General features: G+C 44.1%; 1 protein-coding gene across 1 annotated transcript in view; it reads left to right on the plus strand.

The window, feature by feature from the left end:
- The window catches only part of DCBLD2 (discoidin, CUB and LCCL domain containing 2), a 621,557-nt gene that overhangs the window by 412,710 nt on the left and 190,253 nt on the right, over nucleotides 1-18,594 (plus strand). Inside the window, exons 6-7 of the mRNA XM_069637211.1 lie at nucleotides 7,952-8,085; nucleotides 8,351-8,391. Of these exons, the coding sequence (XP_069493312.1) occupies nucleotides 7,952-8,085; nucleotides 8,351-8,391 (175 nt within the window). The remainder of the gene's footprint in view (nucleotides 1-7,951; nucleotides 8,086-8,350; nucleotides 8,392-18,594) is intronic.

The raw sequence follows: 18,594 nt of genomic DNA on the forward strand, positions 1-18,594 counted from the left end.
CACTCCCTCTGACACTGTGGGGGAAAGCCTGCCTGGTCAAGATGGTGATTTTGCCAAAGCTATAATACCTATTCGCCAATATTCCCATCCTAATCCCACAAGCTTTCTTGAAAAAAATTAAAAGCCTGGTTCTCGACCTGCTATGGGCCGGCAAACCAGCCAGGGTTGCCTACTCAACCTTGATCCTCCCTGTGACCAGTGGCGGTATGGCCCTTCCCGATTTTAGAAAAATACTTCTGGGCAGCCCAAGCGCAATTCCTCAGCTTCTGGTATGCAACACACTCGATCAGGCCGCACGTCCAGATAGAAAGGGCATTGGCAACACCCATTCTATTAAGAGCCGTTATCATTACCAAGCTCTCAGTCCCCACTCACACCATGAACGTAGTTCTAGCGACATATGAGATTTGGAAAAAAACTAGCAAGGAAATACAATATTCAGGTGAGATATTCACCCCTCCTCCCAATCAAATTCATCCCAGGTGTTCCGTTAACTTCTGAAAGAATCTTTCACCCGTGGGTGGAGAAGCTACAAATAACCTTGCTAGGGTTACCTTTTCAGCAATGGCACCTTTACACACCCCAACAAGCAGCGGAAAGAGGTGGCAACACGCCCCTAGACAAGTTAATTTACTGCAGGCTACGATATACCCTGCAAGCGCTATTCCCCTCATTCCCGCAACAGCAACCAACATGGCAGTTGCTACACAATGTGATCAAGGACCATGGCGAGGGCAGATGATTATCACAAATTTACAAAACCATCCTAATAGATATGAGCTCCATTGATACTCGCACAAAAAGCAGATGGGAGAGGTCCCTCCACCTCACCATCCCAGACGAAGGATGGTCATACATTTTAAGGCAAACCCAAAAAATAGCCATCAATTCTCGCCTAAAACTAATACACTTTAAATATGTGCACCAGACATACTTCACTCTCCAAAAAAAGAACAAACAACAAACAGACCAATCGGCAAAATAGAGATCCGGATACCTATCCGCAGGCTTCATCCACCTTGCTTGGGACTGCCCTAAACTAACCACATTTTGGACACAAATCCTTCAGACTACCTCAGCAATCATAGGAGAAGAGGTACAACCCATCCCAATGGCAGCCTTGCTCGGGATGACAAAACACCTGTCACCCGGTATAAGGAAATTGGCAGGTCTTCTGCTGATCCTAGCCCAAAGGAGTGTGGCCATGTCCTGGGGCAGAGGACCTGTACCTTTAGTGACACACTGGTGGAAGGACATCTTGTACTACCAGGAAGTCGAATCTGAATTTATCAGAGCACTCCCCCAACATGCACGCCCCCCTGACATATGGGGGCTTCTGGTGTCCTTTCTGATGAGCAAGGCAGACGAATGCTCATCCACGACCTCGTCAGGGAGGCACAGCTCCTAACAAACTTCTCACAGACTCATCCACGTACAGGCACCGCGGCTATGGAATCTACCAGATAGATGCTACCATATCTCTGCTGGTCCCAGGCGTATGGGCAGGGGGCGTCAAAAGCTGGCACTGGGTTTCGCACCCCCGGGAAGGGTGCAATGTTATGTAATGTTTTTCATTATTGTTTAAAAAAAACCTGAAAAATAAAGTTTAAAAAAAAATAAATGCTCGCAAGGCCTAGCAGATCGGCCTTTTTCATTAATTGTTATTTGTTTTTCATTCCCATGTTCACTCCCTGCTGCCCTGTGGCCACTTTGAAACACAATTTACTTGATGTATAAGCGCCTAACAAATGCACAATAAATAAAATTAAATACATATTGGGTGTGTGGCCAACAGGCTTACATGCATCTTCCACCATCCTGGAGAGGGACGTGTTCGCTATTACTTTCAGCCACCCTCGTAGTTCCTGAAGCAAATTGACCTATAGCACCCAAGTATGTCAGAACACAGTCAAAGTAACTACAATCCCAGCCCCTGTAAGTAAGAAGAAGGAAGCGCTCAATTAGAAGATGGCAGAGGCGATCAAATTATTTGTCCGAAGATTCCTCCAACCTGCTGAAAGACATATTGCCTATACACCAAGACTGAGGTCTTCGCTTCCTTGATGCTACCAGGGGTCCAGGCAGCAGCCAATGCCAAATGGCGCCAGTCTGTGAGATGATCCAGTTTGCGAATGACACAGAACAAGAACTGAACGTGATCAAGTGCGAAATACGTGTGATCCGGTTGAGGGCCCTTCAGAACCGATATGTCCTAGCCCTACGGATGTCCATGGACAAGGGTGTGTACAAAAAGATTGGACTATCATGCTGCACATACATCTCCCCCAAATGATGCAGAAAACGAGTTGTCGTACATCATATGGGCCCTTCACAAGCTAAAGATAGGCATGCGACGTGACACAGGAGTGGAAGCTGAAGATTGGTTCTACACAATGGCCAACATGGCTCGGAGCAGTGGTGAAGCTATTGGTCCCTATCATGGTACTCCTGCTTGTAATGTTCTGCACGTGTCAAATGATAATCTGGTGCTGCGTAAAGCTACTCAGGAACATTGCAATGATGATGGTCTTGATAGGGGCAAATATGGCTCCTGGGCATAACCTTGCATGGTGAGAATTGACCGACCATAGAGCCCCTGCGGACTCTGATTACCCCCCAACAGATCCAGAAAATGATGTGGAGCATTTGGTCAACCTAGCAGGTGATGGGGGTGTATCTACTTCACGTGTACCCAAGAGAAATATGCCCAAACTGTGTAGAGCCTGCCTCATGTGTGCAGTGTATGGGTGCCCAAAGGTGAGGAGTATAGGGCTCGGGAGGCAGCTGGGTTAGTTAATTGAGGATTAACTCAAGGGGGGAATGTTGGGATGCACCCAAGCGATTTAGGTTAAGGAAAATATATTAAGTGCACGTGAAGATGGATGTGTGCGATTGCAGGGGGCTTAAACATGCAAAGTAAGGGTGACGTTTGTACTATTTTTGTAGCAAGTTGTGGAACTATAGGTAGGCCCAGGTATAGGGGGGGGTGTGTGTTTTAGGATATAATAGCCGAGAGACAATGAAGAATAACGTAACAGCCAGCCCTGGTCCATGGGGCATGAAATACTGCCATATCAGAGCAAGGCCTAATCTGCCACAGGCCATGGTGGAAGTGGTAGTACAATCTGGCAATGAGTCCCAAATCTCTTTCCCATCCCATTCCCCTGCAAGGGAGCTGAACAAGGAGACCTTTAGGCCTGATAGATAAAACATGGGAGCATCCCGAAGGACAAACCCCTGGGAGCCGGAGCAGTGGTCCTGAGCTGCCAAAAGACACAGGCCAGATTTAGGGCTCTAGCACCCCACCCCTCCCCCAGAAGGAATGTGGCCCCATTTGAACTGCCGATGCCCACAAACAGAACACCTATATCCTTCATAATTTGGCTGATTAGTGTGGTCCTGGGAGGCCGAGGTGAAGCTCCAGGGAGGGGCAGCCAACAAGGGGATAGCAAGGAGTGAGCTGCCCTGTAATTTGTACTTTGAGGTGCAAAGGGTGATTCCAACAAATTCAGTTCTGCGCCTGGAAAGCATGGCGGGGGGCTCCTGTATGTCTTGGATCACGAGAAGCTCTTCTTTATTCTATATCCACTGAGCTCATGTCAACGACAGGTGCATATCATGTAACTATGGCCACAGGGAGGGTAACATTCACAGAGGCGAGCCAATTATGCAAGCGGAACCCAAGGTGGCGGATCAGCAGACCATGTGTTAGGGGGCACTGGAGTAGATTAGATGCAGCGTTTCGGTCGAGGTACTATAGGGCACTGGTATTATGTATATAGTAGGTAGCCAATGAGGGTGGGGGGACAAGTACTGTATACTGTGTGCGTTACGAGTGACAATGTGTCTTATAATCGGTCTGCTTTGTACTAAGCCAGAGAGCTATGTGGCGTTTGTTTTGCATGGAAGCCTCTGTCCCCTTTTTGTTACTTTTTGCATACAATATAATCGTTTTCCTTGCAATGAGGTGCACCAAGCTTTTTTTCTCAGAGGATTCTTTTACTTGTGTCTGGTTGTCTGGTGGTCTATCTTACATCAGCAAAGCAGTCTTGGGCGGCACATCAACATACCTGGTGGCTAATTTTCACATCTCTACAGGCTCTCCCGCATCCCGTGACCAATCCATTTGAATGTTGGCACCAAAGCTAGTCTGCAAAGAGAAGACCCACAAACACTCCTTGTTCTGCCATGCCTAGAGCCTCTGGAATTGTATCCCAGTCCATGTTCAAAACACCCCGGTTCTCCAGCATGGGCTCTGGCATGGATTCGCATGCTCATGAATATTCATTGTCGGGCTGGGAATCCTCCGTAAAATAAAGGTTTCCCTTTCATGTACAGACTCCATTTCTCTCCAAATCAATCACTGAACTCTCGGTCATACTGCCCCCAGCCAATGACTGCCCTCTCCCTAAACCCCTCCTCTGGCAGCCAACTTCAGATTTTTACCGCACCTTCAAGTGTTGGGAGTCCTAGAGTTTTGCTCTGGGAGCTATTCTACATTTTCTGTGCTTTTTTGAGAAAAAGCCCTATTTTTGTCAAACCAAGCCTGTGTGCTCTTTCTCTACATCGGCCAACAAGCAGGGATTCGTTTGTTGGTGAATTTCGTGCCCCTCAAAGACCACGATCGTCGAGTGTTCGTTGAAAGTTCCAGAAGGCCATCAGGCCTACTCTGCACTACAGACCATGTCGGAAGAGAAGAAATGGGGAAGCTCCCTTTTCAAGCTCTGTTCCAGCTGCGGACTGCAGAACCTGTTTGTAGAGGACAAACAACCTTCAGTGCCTCTGTCTCCAACCGGATCACCGAGAAGGAGATTGCGAGATCTGCCTCGAATTCAGCAAAAAAAACATGAAAGATCATCACAGTAGACTGGCGGCGTGGCTCAGCGCCAAGGCCTAGGCCCCGTGCCCCAAGCAGGGGCATGCCTCATCCAGAACCAGCCGGTCCGAGGAGCGGACTTAGTTCTCCATCTGTGGGGGCCCAAGACAAGGCCAAGCACTGAGTCCATCTCCGTTGGGGTTGCTGCGTAAGCAGGTCCTGCAATGGGCAAGGCGCGTTCAACCTCAACATCTGCCTCATCTCCAGCCATCGATCCAGCTCCTCCTCAAAGAGGAAATCGGCCAACCCAGGTAAGCTGCGGGAGAAGACTGAGAAGCCTAAGATGTAAAAAAAATGGTGATATACTTGCCTAAAAAGGCTCAGACGGTACACAAGAAATCGTTGGCGATCTAGTTGGTAGCGGCCGCCCTCTCGAAGGCCAAAGAGGCTGACTCGGTCATGGTAGCCCTGGTGGTGCCCTGAGTGTCCCTGACGCTGGAGTACTCCACCAGGGCCGTGGAGAGGACACTGGAAAAGAGGATGCCTGAGTTCAGCCTGAATCCGACCTCATAGGATGCAAAAAGGGGGGCGGGCGAGTAGTCCTCAGGTCGAGTCCTACTCCAAGGAACTGATGTTTCGTCATAGGACGATGAAGACCAGGATTCCATATACACGATCCATGAGGATGTGGAGGGTGACAATGGAACGCTGGTGGATACCGGGACGACGGAAATGACGGCGATGCAGGTATAGTAAACCTGCTGACAGAGACTGGACATACACTCGACCCTGCACACGTTGGTGTCAGAAATTCAGAGGAGGATGCCCCAGACACCGGTAGCCCTGATAACCCCGGCAGCCCCAGTTCAACCTCTGGCAAAAAAGCAGAAGTGCCACTCAGCAACTCCTCATCAACCTCCCCACCCTGCTCCTCCCTCCCCACACCCCCCAAAGGGACACAGTGATGACGACGATTGACTCGCTGCAACCGAGGGCGTCTCCCTCCGGATGAGGTGGGGTTGTTACATGCCATGATCGCCATAGCATCCAAACTCTTCCAGCTGGCACCCGAAGAGACCAAAGAGGAAGGTTTCTACAAGAGACACGAGGCAAAGAAGACCATGGCCATGCCCCTCCTGGACGACAATTGGCAGGAGGGCCTGGCCCTGATTAAGAACCTGGCCATAGCCCCATTGATGATGCAAACAAACAAGAATTGTTCTATTTTTGGATTGTGCAAATGATCAACTTGGTCTTTCATACATACATTCACTAAACGTTACTGGGCAGATATCCAGATATAAGACGGGTATTGTTGGTGCAAATTCTCAAAAGCTTGTTTGGTACTTATTAATTTCTCAACCCACTCCTCCCTTTCTCACTCTTTGGGCAAAAACACACTTTTTTTTTAATGCGTTTCCTACACATAATCTTGAACAGATATTTTCTACAGAAGCCATCTATATATAGATTTGTGAAAATGTGTTTGTATGTTCTGGGTTGGCTTCATCCCATAACAGTTGGTGGGCTGAAATTCTGGCTCAAGGTCGGCATACCAGTCTGGGGTGTACTGCTGATAGTGAAAATTGACAAACCCCACCCATTCGCCCTGCACAGGGCGGGGTCCGGCCTTGTGCTATCCGCATAGGTGGCTTCGGGAGATTGACGATTTTGCCATTTAAAAAAAATATATATATCACATACAGAAGGCTATAGAAGACCCCCATGTGCATGTCAGCTACAGACCCGGGCAACGCCGGGGGTATGGCTAGTTTTTCATATTCCTAATCTGTTAATGATTCACATGTGACACACACAGATTCCTATCGAGGACAAGGATAAGGGTTGTATACATGTATGCTCAACAACTCCTGCACTATGATATGATATTTATTCATATGATATGATATGATAGGTTATTTAGAACAAGCTTAATACCCAGAGGTTTCTAAGCACGGACCCGGGGATCGAACCTGTGTTGCTCAGTTTCGTCTTGCTTTCAAGGCGAGCATGTTGCTGCTGAGCTATCCGCCCAAGACAATGATAGGCAAGCAAATAATGCACATAGGCAAGCAAATAATCCAAAATGGTGTATGAAGAGGAATTGCAGGATCAATACCCATGAGTTAGACGCCCGAAAAGTACGTTTTTCAATAAACATGCAATTTCTGAACTGCTTGATGGTGAAATATGGGAAACATACTCATTTTTTACATCTATCAAACTGTTACAGGTAATGTTTTATGAATTTTTTTTCTGCGTCTTATGACCATTTTATATTCTCATCATGTTCAGGTGTTGGCCAATGTCTATTTTTCCTGGTTGCTTGCTTGAGTGGTGTTCAAGTTGTTCTGTTTGAAAAGTGCAAACTGCCTGAGAAAACAGCAAGGTTTGTATTTAAGCAGTTAGCTGCGAGCCAGGGCATTACCACATCAGGTAATGCCCCCAGGCCCATAGTTACTGGCCTGCTCGAAGCTAGGGCCTTACCAAAGGCCCTGGGGCATTACCTGATGTGGCAATGCTCCCTCCCCCGGCAAGGGGCGTATTGCTATTAGTACCCCGGCCTGTTAGGCCAGGGTACTAATAGTTACTTTTTTAGAGTTGTGAGACGCCTTTGGCGTTGCGCAACTGGAAAAGAAAGTCTGCCACAAAACAAAGGGGACTATATGTAGTCCCTTCTCCCTTTCTATGGTGACCATTGAAAAACGAAAAATAAAAAGATGGCCACCAGGGAACAGAGAGAAGGGACTGTATGTAGTCTCTTCTCCCTTTCCATGGTGGCCAGGAAGCCGAAGTGAGCGGTGCCGCGACAAAGGCTTTGTCGGGCTGGTTACGACCCGGCAAGGGTCAATGGGCTTGCTTGTTACAAGCTCATTGTCCCTCGCCGGGTACGAATGAAAGATACATTTTTAAGTGTATTGTATGATATGTTTTTAAACCAATTTGTTGATTTATTTGCAAGAATCAAATGTTTAAAAAATGTGTGGAAATAAAAGTATCCACACTTTACTGTAAATATCACATTAAAAAATAAGGGTAGGAAAAGCATTGTTTTTGATGAGACTGATCTTCTGAAGCATAGGAAGTAAGCGAGTAGTAAAACCAGTCAGTGATGGCCCTCTTCTTTTTTTGTAGTCCTCTTCACTGTGCATGGCTGGCGTACATGCAGGAGTAGTTTCTAACAAGCTTGGTGGCCAAATCAGCGTTGTGATCAGCAAAGGCATCCCGTACTACGAAAGTTCTTTGGCAAACAATGTCACATCAAGAGTGTAAGTAGACTATTCATATTGGTCATTTAGAAACTATTTCCTTCATGTACAGATGTTTGAGATTGTTTATAATTGTCTAACGTGTTCCATTCATACTAAAGGTGTTTTTGAGTGAATGTACTATTTATTTACAACCGTTAAACTTCCCCTGTGGACAGCATTAACAGTGGCACATTGTGATCTGCGTAGATCGAAAAGATTATCTGACTTAACTCTAATCATCTTGAAAGTAGGTTTGTATAATGACATGTGCTTTGTTTTGCAGGGGACCATTATCTGCAAGCCTGTTTACATTTAAGACTAGTGGTAAGCATTTATTTATCAGTATATTGCTTGTTCTAATTTGTTTTTTAATGCAGCAGAAATACCAGAATACATATTTTCTTTGAAAGTGATGCACACAACACAGCTTCCTATACCTAGATAATTACACTTTTATTTCTAGAATTCAATTGCATCCCAAATGTCAAAAAGCCAATGTTCATACTTTGGTCTCTTTGGGTACTGCCATAGTTACTCATACAACTGTTATGATTGGAATCTTTATACTGGAGACAATAAAGCATTTTGTGATGGGGTGAATGAAGAAATGTCCTATTAAAGAAATTCAAAAATAATGTATTTGTGTGGAGAGAACATTTGAATGCTGAAAACAAACTTCTGAAGTGAACTTGTTTGTATAGACAATTGATGTAACAGAAAAACACTGAAAGGTGCTATTTACTGCAGCGTAAGATTTTATGGTGTCAAAACGAATAGCACTGCAGTCTACAAAACATAACCGGCTGTGTGTGAAGACTAGGAAGGAGAAAGCAGAGGCAGTCAGAGGAGTGAGCGAATGTAGTAAGCATGGTGAATTAGGCCAGGTGGGGAAATAAGCAGGGTTAAGGCAACATGTTTAATGGCGGAGAGTAGAAAACAGTGTGAAATAGTATGGCAGCAACCATGCGTAAATGCTACTCCAACCTTTTCATTATTTATGGTAGGCAATGTTTGTCATTGGGATTGTTTTTTTCACCGTCTAGGTGGCTGTTTTTCATTTCATCATGTATCATTTCGGTTTTCTTTCAAATAACGCCATCATAAAACTTTATGCAGCACAAGCCTTAAAATTACATCACATTTAAAACAGTATTCTACATAAATATATTAATAAAATACATAGATAATTATTGACACAACATGAAGTTTAAAAGTATACTTATGGGTGAGCCGATAACCCATCTGTAACGATTTCTCATCCTTAGTGCACGACTAATATAGCTATGTAGTGCTACAAAGATCTCTGCGACAACTAATAATGTATTGCCAAGCCCTCCGATCTAATACCTGCATGCCTAAAAAAGGGGAAAGAGGTCTTCTTCCTAATCTTCATATTAGTAACTAGCCACTGCCAATCTTTTTTGCCTACATTAGCAAAGTTGCATTCAGACTGCCTCTGATTCTGCCTTAGTAGCTAGCCATTGCCATCCTATTTTTGCTTATAGTACTAAAATTACATCTAGATCGTGTGAAAATATGTATTGGTGCGAAAACCTGTCTCAGTAACTAGCCACTGCCAATCCTTGCCCGCCTACATCAGCAAAGTTGCATTTAGACTGCCCCTGACTTTGCCTTAGTAACTACCATGCCTTAGTACTAGCAACTGTGCCTATTTTTGCCTATAGTACTAAAACTGCATCTAGACTCTGTGAGAATTTGCTTTAGCAAAGTAGCCACTGACAACCTATTCTTGCCCACAGTAGCTAAACTGCACCTAGATTGTGCAAGAACTCGTTCTAGCAACTAGCCACTTCCAACTCGTTCCCGCCCAAGCTGTAAAGTTACACTCAGATTGTGAAAAATATCACACCTGGTACACTCCCAGTACCTGCCTTCATAGCAACTTTGCCTAGCTTTACCTTCCTAGCACTCCAGCCACCCACACGAATCTACTATGTATTTGCCATCACTCTATACTGTTCTACTCAGTGCCATCCTCAACTTGATCACCCTACAAAACCTTAACATGTCCCAGTCTCAGAGCCAATTAACACATGTAAATGTACCCCTTGAGTCTACCAGCATGGTCACTAAACCTTGCAGCTTCCAACAGAGAAACCTCAAACTCTGCGCCAGACTCCCAAGAATCTACGATCCCCTAACTAATGGCCACCTCACCTCTAATAGCCCTAGGGACATCCCATCTATCACCAAAGAAAACAACGGCTAACGCCCACTTCAGCTCAACCATCGACTCTTTACAGATTCCCCTTCCTCCTCGAACTACCAACACAAAGAACAGAGGCTATCTGCTCCGTTCACTCAAACTGGCATAAAAGGCGCATTAATAAATGCCCGTTCCATGGTAGCCCATGCCACAGATATAGCAGACATAATCCTAAATGAAAACGTAGACCTCCTAGCCATTACCAAATCCTGGCTTCACCCTGCAGCAGGCCCAGCAATTATGTTAGCCACTCCAGACAACTAGATACTCTTGTAAGACTGGATCGCACCACCTCCAGAGGTGGAAGCCTTGCTATAATTATTAAGAATACCGAACGCTAAGACTGTCCGCACCCTACAACACAAAGTCCTGTGAATCTCTCGCGGCTAAACTTACCATCGCCAATAACCAGACCATCACCATTCATTTGATTTTCCGACCACCAGGACCCCTAGGTTCCTTTGAGGAAGACCTTATGAAATTACTATCAACTTAAAAAATTCTTCACATTGCCTTATCCTAGGTGACTTCAACATCGGATTTAGTGACCCACTAGACCCTAATGCCTCACAGATCAATAACTCCCTCGAGGAACTAGGATTCACCCAAAAGATAACGGAACCCACGCATATTAAAGGAAGGACCCTCGACTGGATTGCTGAACACAACTGCCCTACCACGATCACTTCTATAATGCCTCGGTCCGATCACCACCTGATATCCTTCACCCTAGAAGCCACACCACCCATGAATACTAGCAATATTGCTCCTGCCGCTCCCACCAGAAATGAAAGAAATATTACACCTGAAAGTCTCATCCCCCTCATCCTTCCCACACTAAATTCTATCTCAGACCAGACTGACCGAGACACCATGGTATAAATGTACAACGAAGTAATGCTTGCATCTTTAGACGTCATAGCACCACTGAAGATCAGAAAGAGCGAACCCCGCCAACACCTAAACGCCTGGTTTACGCCTCATCTGAGAGCTATCAGACAAGAGAAACGCCTAAGCGAAAAAATCTGGAGATCAGACCCCTCGGAACTTAACAAAAATAACTTGAACAATTTAGCCACCCTCTACAAAAAAGAAATTAACCTAGCTAAACAAATATCCTACAACTCCCGAATTTCCCAAGCCAAATCAAATACCAAAGAATTGTTTGCCATCCTTAAAGAGGTAGAATCTCCCATTCAAGCTCCTGACTCCTGTCTTAAAGATATGAATTGGTGTACAAAATGCCTTGTCCACTAAGATAACAATGCTCCAGGCGAAGATTATCAATAAAAAAGATACCATCAGTACCTCCAAGACTGATATCAATGGTACCACCCTTAAGACTGCCACAAATAGCCTACCACCACCGCAATCTACCATAACTCCTCCCATATCACTAACCCCTAGCTTCCACTTTCGCAAAGTATCCACCAAAGAAGTTGAGAAAGTTATCCTCACCCTCAAACCTTCCAACTGTCAAGGCAACCCATGTCCAGCCCAAATTATAAAAGACGCTGCCCATGAACTTTCACCTTTCATCACTAAACTTATAAACGCTTCATTTGCATCAGGTACCATTCCTAGTAACCTGAAACATTCCTGGGTCCTCCCCCTCAAAAAACAAACCCTCGACCCCCTCCATCCGAACCAATTACCGGCCTATAACCACATTGCCATTCCTACTTAAAATCTTGGATAAAGTAGCATACTTGCAAATTCAGCGTCATCTGGAACAAAACCACCTCCTTGGGGCTAGTCATTCTGGCTTCAGACCTCATCATGGTACAGAGACTGCACTCCTAGACCTTAAGGCACAAATGGACACTGTAAGAAACAAAGGTAAAATGGCACTCCTACTACTCCTCGACCTTTCAGCCGCGTTCGATCTGGTGGACCATTCAATACTTTGCAACCACCTGGTCTCCGTGGCCTGCTTCTCTCAGGAGGCAGTCGCTTGGATCCAGTCCTTCCTTAACCAACAGGACAATGTGAGTATTCTCTCCTCTAGCAGCTGTGGACTCCGTACCCATATCATGCGGTGTACCCCAAGGCTCCTGCGTATCGCCCACCCTGTACAACATCTTCACAAAGCCCCTTTTCGATGATCTAGTTGGTCTAGGTATCACCTACACTAATTATGCCGATGATACACAGATCCTCATCCCGTTGACGGGAGATTATGACAAGGATTTGGCCTTTGTGAACAGAGTTTACCTCATCATCCAGGCATGGAAGGCCTCTCACGGTCTATGCCTCAATGATGACAAAACGGAACTCCTCATTCTAGGTACACCATCCAACATTAAAAAACTAGGTCCTAACTACGCCACACTAATAATTGATAACAATAACATCACTGTGGCCAAGGTAGTTAAATCTCTTGGCTTCCACATAGACTCCACACTCACCTTTGGTAAACAAGTTAATGCCATGGCCTCAGCCACATCCTAAACTTGCAAGCTAATAAGAGCAACCAAGCCCTTCCTTTCACCCAATAACTGCATCACTTTAGCGAGAGCCTTAATCTTATCCAAACTGGATTATTGTAATGCCTTATATATATACAGGCAGCAACAAATACATTACCTCTAAAATTCAGACTCTTCAAAATAATGCCTTGAGAGCGGCCTGAAGTCTCCCCAAAAATGCCCATATATCTGATCTTAGGAGATCTGTCAATTGGCGCTCCACAAAAGATAAAATCCTCCTCAAAACTGCTTCTTTGATGCATAAATGCCTTAACCACGCAGCCCCACAATACCACACAGACAGATTAATTAGACAAACAGCCTCTCGCCCCCTAAGAAAAGCTAACTCAAACCTCCTACTAGTACCTAGATTCAAGCTCACTAAATCCAGCGGGAGTAGTTTCCCTGTTAAAGCAGTACAACCTTGGAACTCCCTTCCTCCTGGTTTAAGGGAAGATCTACCCTACCTATAATTTAGAACTAGTCTCCCTCACTGGCTAAAGGAACATGACGTCTGATCCTACTTGACCTGCATCCTTCTCAGGATCTATTGTTTATACGAGACCTCACTGTTTTGCTATATTTATGTGCCTCACACTTATTCCTGCTACTTACTGTATTTATCTAATCGTTCTATCTGTTGTTTCACGCATACAGCATTGTAACCTCAGCTGTTTTTTTCCTGTCCAAATATGTAACTTAAGCTTAACAATCCTCTTTATGCTTTCGCGCCTGAATACCTTTTGGTCTGGTGCGCAATATAAATAATAAAACAAACATATATAGATTGCCTAGGAGCATGAAATGATGAACTGGTTAGTAGTGTCCTCTACGTGTGGGCAGGCAGACCTTGGGGGAGGTGTGTATTCTCCAATTGAATACCTTACCCCTTGGCAGAAAGCCAAACCTGAAGCACGTTCTAAGTGACCTACCATTGCAAAAAAACAATCTGGTCCAGTTAATCCATCCTTTGACCTGGGATGGAAAATAGTGGTGTGCTTCCTATTTGATTTACAGTTCATTTTTTCTCCTCTCTGCATCCCATCTAAATTCCCAATTATCAGTCCAAGGTCGTTTTTATAGATCCTGCTCGTGTTCAGAAACAGTTGTCCTGCATCCACTTTCAGCAGGGCCTTAAATACAGAGTTTAGCCAGGGGATCCTATGTGGGTTTTCTCACACCAAAGAGGAAATGAGTTTAGAGGCAAAAAAAGAAATCGATGGGCTGAGCGAATGTTGAATAATTGATAGCGACAGGAACAAGCAATAGGAGAAATATGGAGAGACAGAGAGAAGGAAAGTGAGGAGTCAAAGATAACACTCCGATTACTGGCATAGGAGTAATAGGCAGCATAGAATGAGGAAAGGAAATTGAGGGAGGAGCGAGTGGATAGGAAATGGTATTGGCAGGAAAAATTAATACCGCCAGTCTTAGTGAGGCTAAGGTGAAGAAAGTGACAGGGCATCCAGGTTTGTATTGCAAAACGAACAACCAAACTGGGAGGAGTGAAAAGAGTCAGTAAAGAAGGGAAAGGACAAAATGATTTGCAAGTCGTTGGCATATAGATGGTAAGAGAACCCAAAATGAGAAATAACTTAACCAAGAAAGGAAGTGTAGAGGGAGAGGAGAAGGTGGTCAAGGACTCAGCCTTGGGAAACCCCATGAGAAAGCTGGAAAGATGGAGAAGAATAGCCATCCCGTGAACCTGATAAGGTGCATTCGGAGAGATGGGAATTGAACCAATTCAGGACAGAGTCCCGAAAACCAATATCAGAAAGAAATGATGGAAGAATAGCGTGGTCTGCCGTGTCAAAAGCAGCCGATAGATCTAAAAGAATGGGCACATGAGAAAGTTTAGAGTAGCGTGAGGAGGGAAGAGAGTTAATGACTAATAAAAGAGTGGATTGTGTAGTGTGGCGAGGCCTAAAACCAGATTGTAAAGGAGGAAGAAAATTTAGATTAATGAAGGAAAAAACCCCAGTATATACATTCTGCTCTAAAAGCTTAGACAGAAAAGGAAGAAGAAAGATTGGACAAAAGTTAGAGGGTAGAGAAGGATTCAAGTGATGTTTTTTTCAATATATGACGAATGGAGGCATGTTTTAATAAAGAAGGAAGGAAGCAACCGAAGCAGAAGAAAGGAGTTAAATAGGGCTGTAAGAAAAGGAAGCAGAGAAGAATAAAGAGGGAGACTAAGAGACTAGGGGAGAGGTTCATCTGGAGCAGAGGTAGGGTGAACTTTAGCCAGAATAGAAGCTTTGTCCAAGTCAGATATGTGATGAAAGCTACGGAGTCCTCACAGAGTCACAGCCTAAAGTCTCCTCCCAGGTCGCCGGGGGAAGGCAGTCGCTATCTGATCCTAACCCTGCGGGTGGTACTCGCTGAGTGGATCACCTGGAAGAAGGCCACCAGGGGAATAGGAGACTCAGTTGAGAGATGAGCAATATTAATCTTCAGAGGGTGAGGTTTCCATAATACTGGAATACCTATCATTGTAAGACTTTCCTTCCAAGAATTACCCACATTGTCAGTGGCGAAAACCCTTATGATCAACCTGGGAATTAACTATGTAAGAATCAATACTACTACTTCTGATAGTTATAATTTCACCTTAGGTTGGAATAAAAAAAACAAGAACCAACCATTCATTTCTTTGAAAACCTCCCATAAAGGTACATTGTATAAATCATTAAAACGGAGTGAATTAAATGAGGTTAAAATGAATCAAAACAGTAGGGTCTTCAAGTCCCATAATGCTATAGATACTCAGACAAGGAAGAGGAGCTCAGAGGTGCAGAACTGTAGTGTGCACTCTAGTGGTTCCAATGACCCACACCTGAGCGGGTTTTTTTAAATATTTAAGGCCCCTTCAGTTGCAGCCCATTAGACAGCAGCGCAGGATGCATTGCAGAGAGAGTCTTAGGAGTCGGGATTCCGAAATTCAGAGATTGTGCAGCGGGAAGCAGTGCTAAGACTGGCTGTCCCGTCGGAGAGGGGCTCGCCTAATTCTGTGTCCTACTCTGGTGGTTGCTAGATTACTGATGCAAAGTGCAGAGAAAATACATCTATTTATTGTAATTATTAATAATGCACCAAATCGTCCGAAGGCCTCATGGCGCGCATCTATGCTTTTGAAATTCTATGTTCCTTTCTTTACAAATGTAAAATTATGTCGCAGTGCAATCCTAAATGAATGAAAGAAACCCCATTTAAAGGCCTGTTACTATGAATAACCTTGCATTCGGTTTAACTAGGAATAGTGCATACATGTGCATGTAAACTTGGATTTAGCTTGGAGCAGTGCAGCCCCAACATCAGGAATTTGTCATAAGATTGATAAGGAAAGGAGGCTGTTGTCTCCACAGTAAGATTCACCTGTGTGAAGCTCATTTAAATCCATTTTCTGGGCTCTGATCACAAGACAGTGTTTACCCTAAGAGAATGTTATATTTTGAGCTTTCCTATACTAGGATTATGGAAAAGAGCTTGTTTGCAATGTAACACAGAGGACCTCTGTTGGCCGAAAGTCAAATTTATTTAACCTGCATTTCTTGTAAAGGTCAGGAATACTTTCCATGTGTTGAATTCTCAACCTAAAAATATAATGGATTATAAATCTATAACTTTACATGTGACGAATTGTAATATATATCTCGGTTATGTAGCATCTCGAATCACCCATCCTGATGTGTATGGTCTTTTATCAAACCAGCATATTCACATCGTGTTTATATTACATCAACAAAATTGCTACTTTAACATTAGGGGTGATCTAACTCGCACCTTTTTCCAAGTCACAAGACTGGGGTAGAGAGCCCCACTGTGGCAGTCACAAGACAAGGTATGAATGGACACCATTGTCACAAGGATATAGGAGGGTTTCTTATGATAAAGTACCTTTCACAGAGCTTATCAACATTAATCTGGATATTGCTGGAAGGAGATGGCTGGCTGGAGGAAAACAAACACCATCTGGAGTGCTGTTCTATAGAGACTGCAGAAGGATGTCTCTATTCAGGAGTAGATGAGCTGTCCATTTCAGCCTGGCAAAAGCAGCTACAAAGGAGCTTGCTGTTGGAGCAACTTCAAACTGAGTGTGTCGAGGCTAATTTCCAAAAATAAGGAGACACATTTGAAATGTAAGTACTGAGCCTCATGTAAATCCCTATTACACTGATAGTGCCATCTGTGGTAAACCCAGAAAATAAGGGGGTCTTGGAGCAAAAGGTAAATGGAAAAGCCACTGTCCCCTATATTTGAAAGTTAAACAGAGATTTCATGTTCAACAAAACCAAGTGAATTTTGTAATGTGTCTGTTCTGTGCACAATTAACATTGGTGCAATTTAAATGCAGTTTTATTCTTCACAATTAAGCGGCAATCACAATAGAATCAGTGTGCTGTTCCGCTGGCATAGGCAGTAAGTTGGGCCATAAAGTCGTCATGTAATTTTTTCCTCTAACAGAGATTTATTTATAATTGCTGGTGGTGAGTCTAGTCATTAAATATATACTTTTGCAACAGAGTTGCTCAGAGAATTAATTCCATTCCCAACAAATTGTCCCAAAACCTGTAGCTAGGGAGGCAAATGAATAACAGTAGATTGAAAGCGGCACACAAATGGACGGTTGCATAAACGTGTTTGGAGAAAATGCTACATACAGGTTCCAAAACCCCTGCACCAAATCTATGGTATTCAGTGATCTGACATTGTAAATGGTGTGTCATTGGGGAAGGTAAACACAGTATGTTGATGCATTTTCTAATGTAACCTTACATATTCAGTCAAGTTGCTTTTGTACAGTTAAAGGTTGTGAGAGACATTTGTTAGGCAAGATTGTATGCAGTACCCTTTGCGTGCACTACAACCCTGTCCTCCTGGCAATAGGAACCCAACCTTGGTGTAAGCTTCTACTACACAGTTTGGTAGCGTGTTGAGCAGCCAGGCTTCTCTCAAGAGGTGTCAATGTGAGCTGTAGGGGAGTTACATAGAGATTCACAGTGACACGTATTCAAATAAACACTTACACAAGGTTTCTTGACTAAACAATTATTAATTTATTTATCAGTCAGTTAGAATAAGCCTTCTTCAGAAGGGGGCAATATAACCGTAACACTCAAATACACTTCACAAATACACACTCTTAATATTTCTACATCAGTAAGTACCCTTTTGGGAGGTACACCCTCAGATGACTTCAACAATTAGGGTGCTGGGGACATTAATCTATCGCTGTTGCATTTAGAATCAGATTTCAGGGTTTGTCAAAGAGAAAGGTTATTATGACACAACAAGAGATCTCACAAATAGTTTTCAAAGCAGGTAAGTACTTTTGTAAACCCCCAATGCAAAGTTAGTTAAGCCTTTCCTGAAAGGAAGACCAAACACATTTACAGAGGGAAGAGGAGTCATTCAGGGAGCCAGGCTAAGCCAAAGTCATTTGGGCAAAAGTCGAGGTGAAACTGAAGCACTTCTCAGAGGTAGGTAAAAGTCGGGGACAATGTTTTTAAAGTCTTTGTAGATAGAAGAATTCAAAGTAGGGCCACAAGCTGTTTAGGCTTGTGAGGTAAAGAAGCTGGAAGCAACTCTGAAAATGCAACCCAGCAAGTCTCCAACGAGGACAAGTGGCTACACAACAAGATGTAAGTTCTCTTAGACTGTACAGTAACTTTAGGTTGAAGAAAAGTGCAGCAGATGACTTCTGTTCTGTGCAGCTCTGCAGATCCTGGTGTTCCTGGGCCTCAGTCGTGGGGAAAAGAGGGAGGACTTTGGGGATTTTTGGGAACCGGCAATCTTCAAACAAGTGGCACTTTGGTGTTTCACCTCCTCACG

The sequence above is a fragment of the Ambystoma mexicanum genome, chromosome 7p (assembly GCF_040938575.1).
Source record: "Ambystoma mexicanum isolate Mex_15411 chromosome 7p, UKY_AmexF1_1, whole genome shotgun sequence".
Taxonomy (NCBI): domain Eukaryota; kingdom Metazoa; phylum Chordata; class Amphibia; order Caudata; family Ambystomatidae; genus Ambystoma; species Ambystoma mexicanum.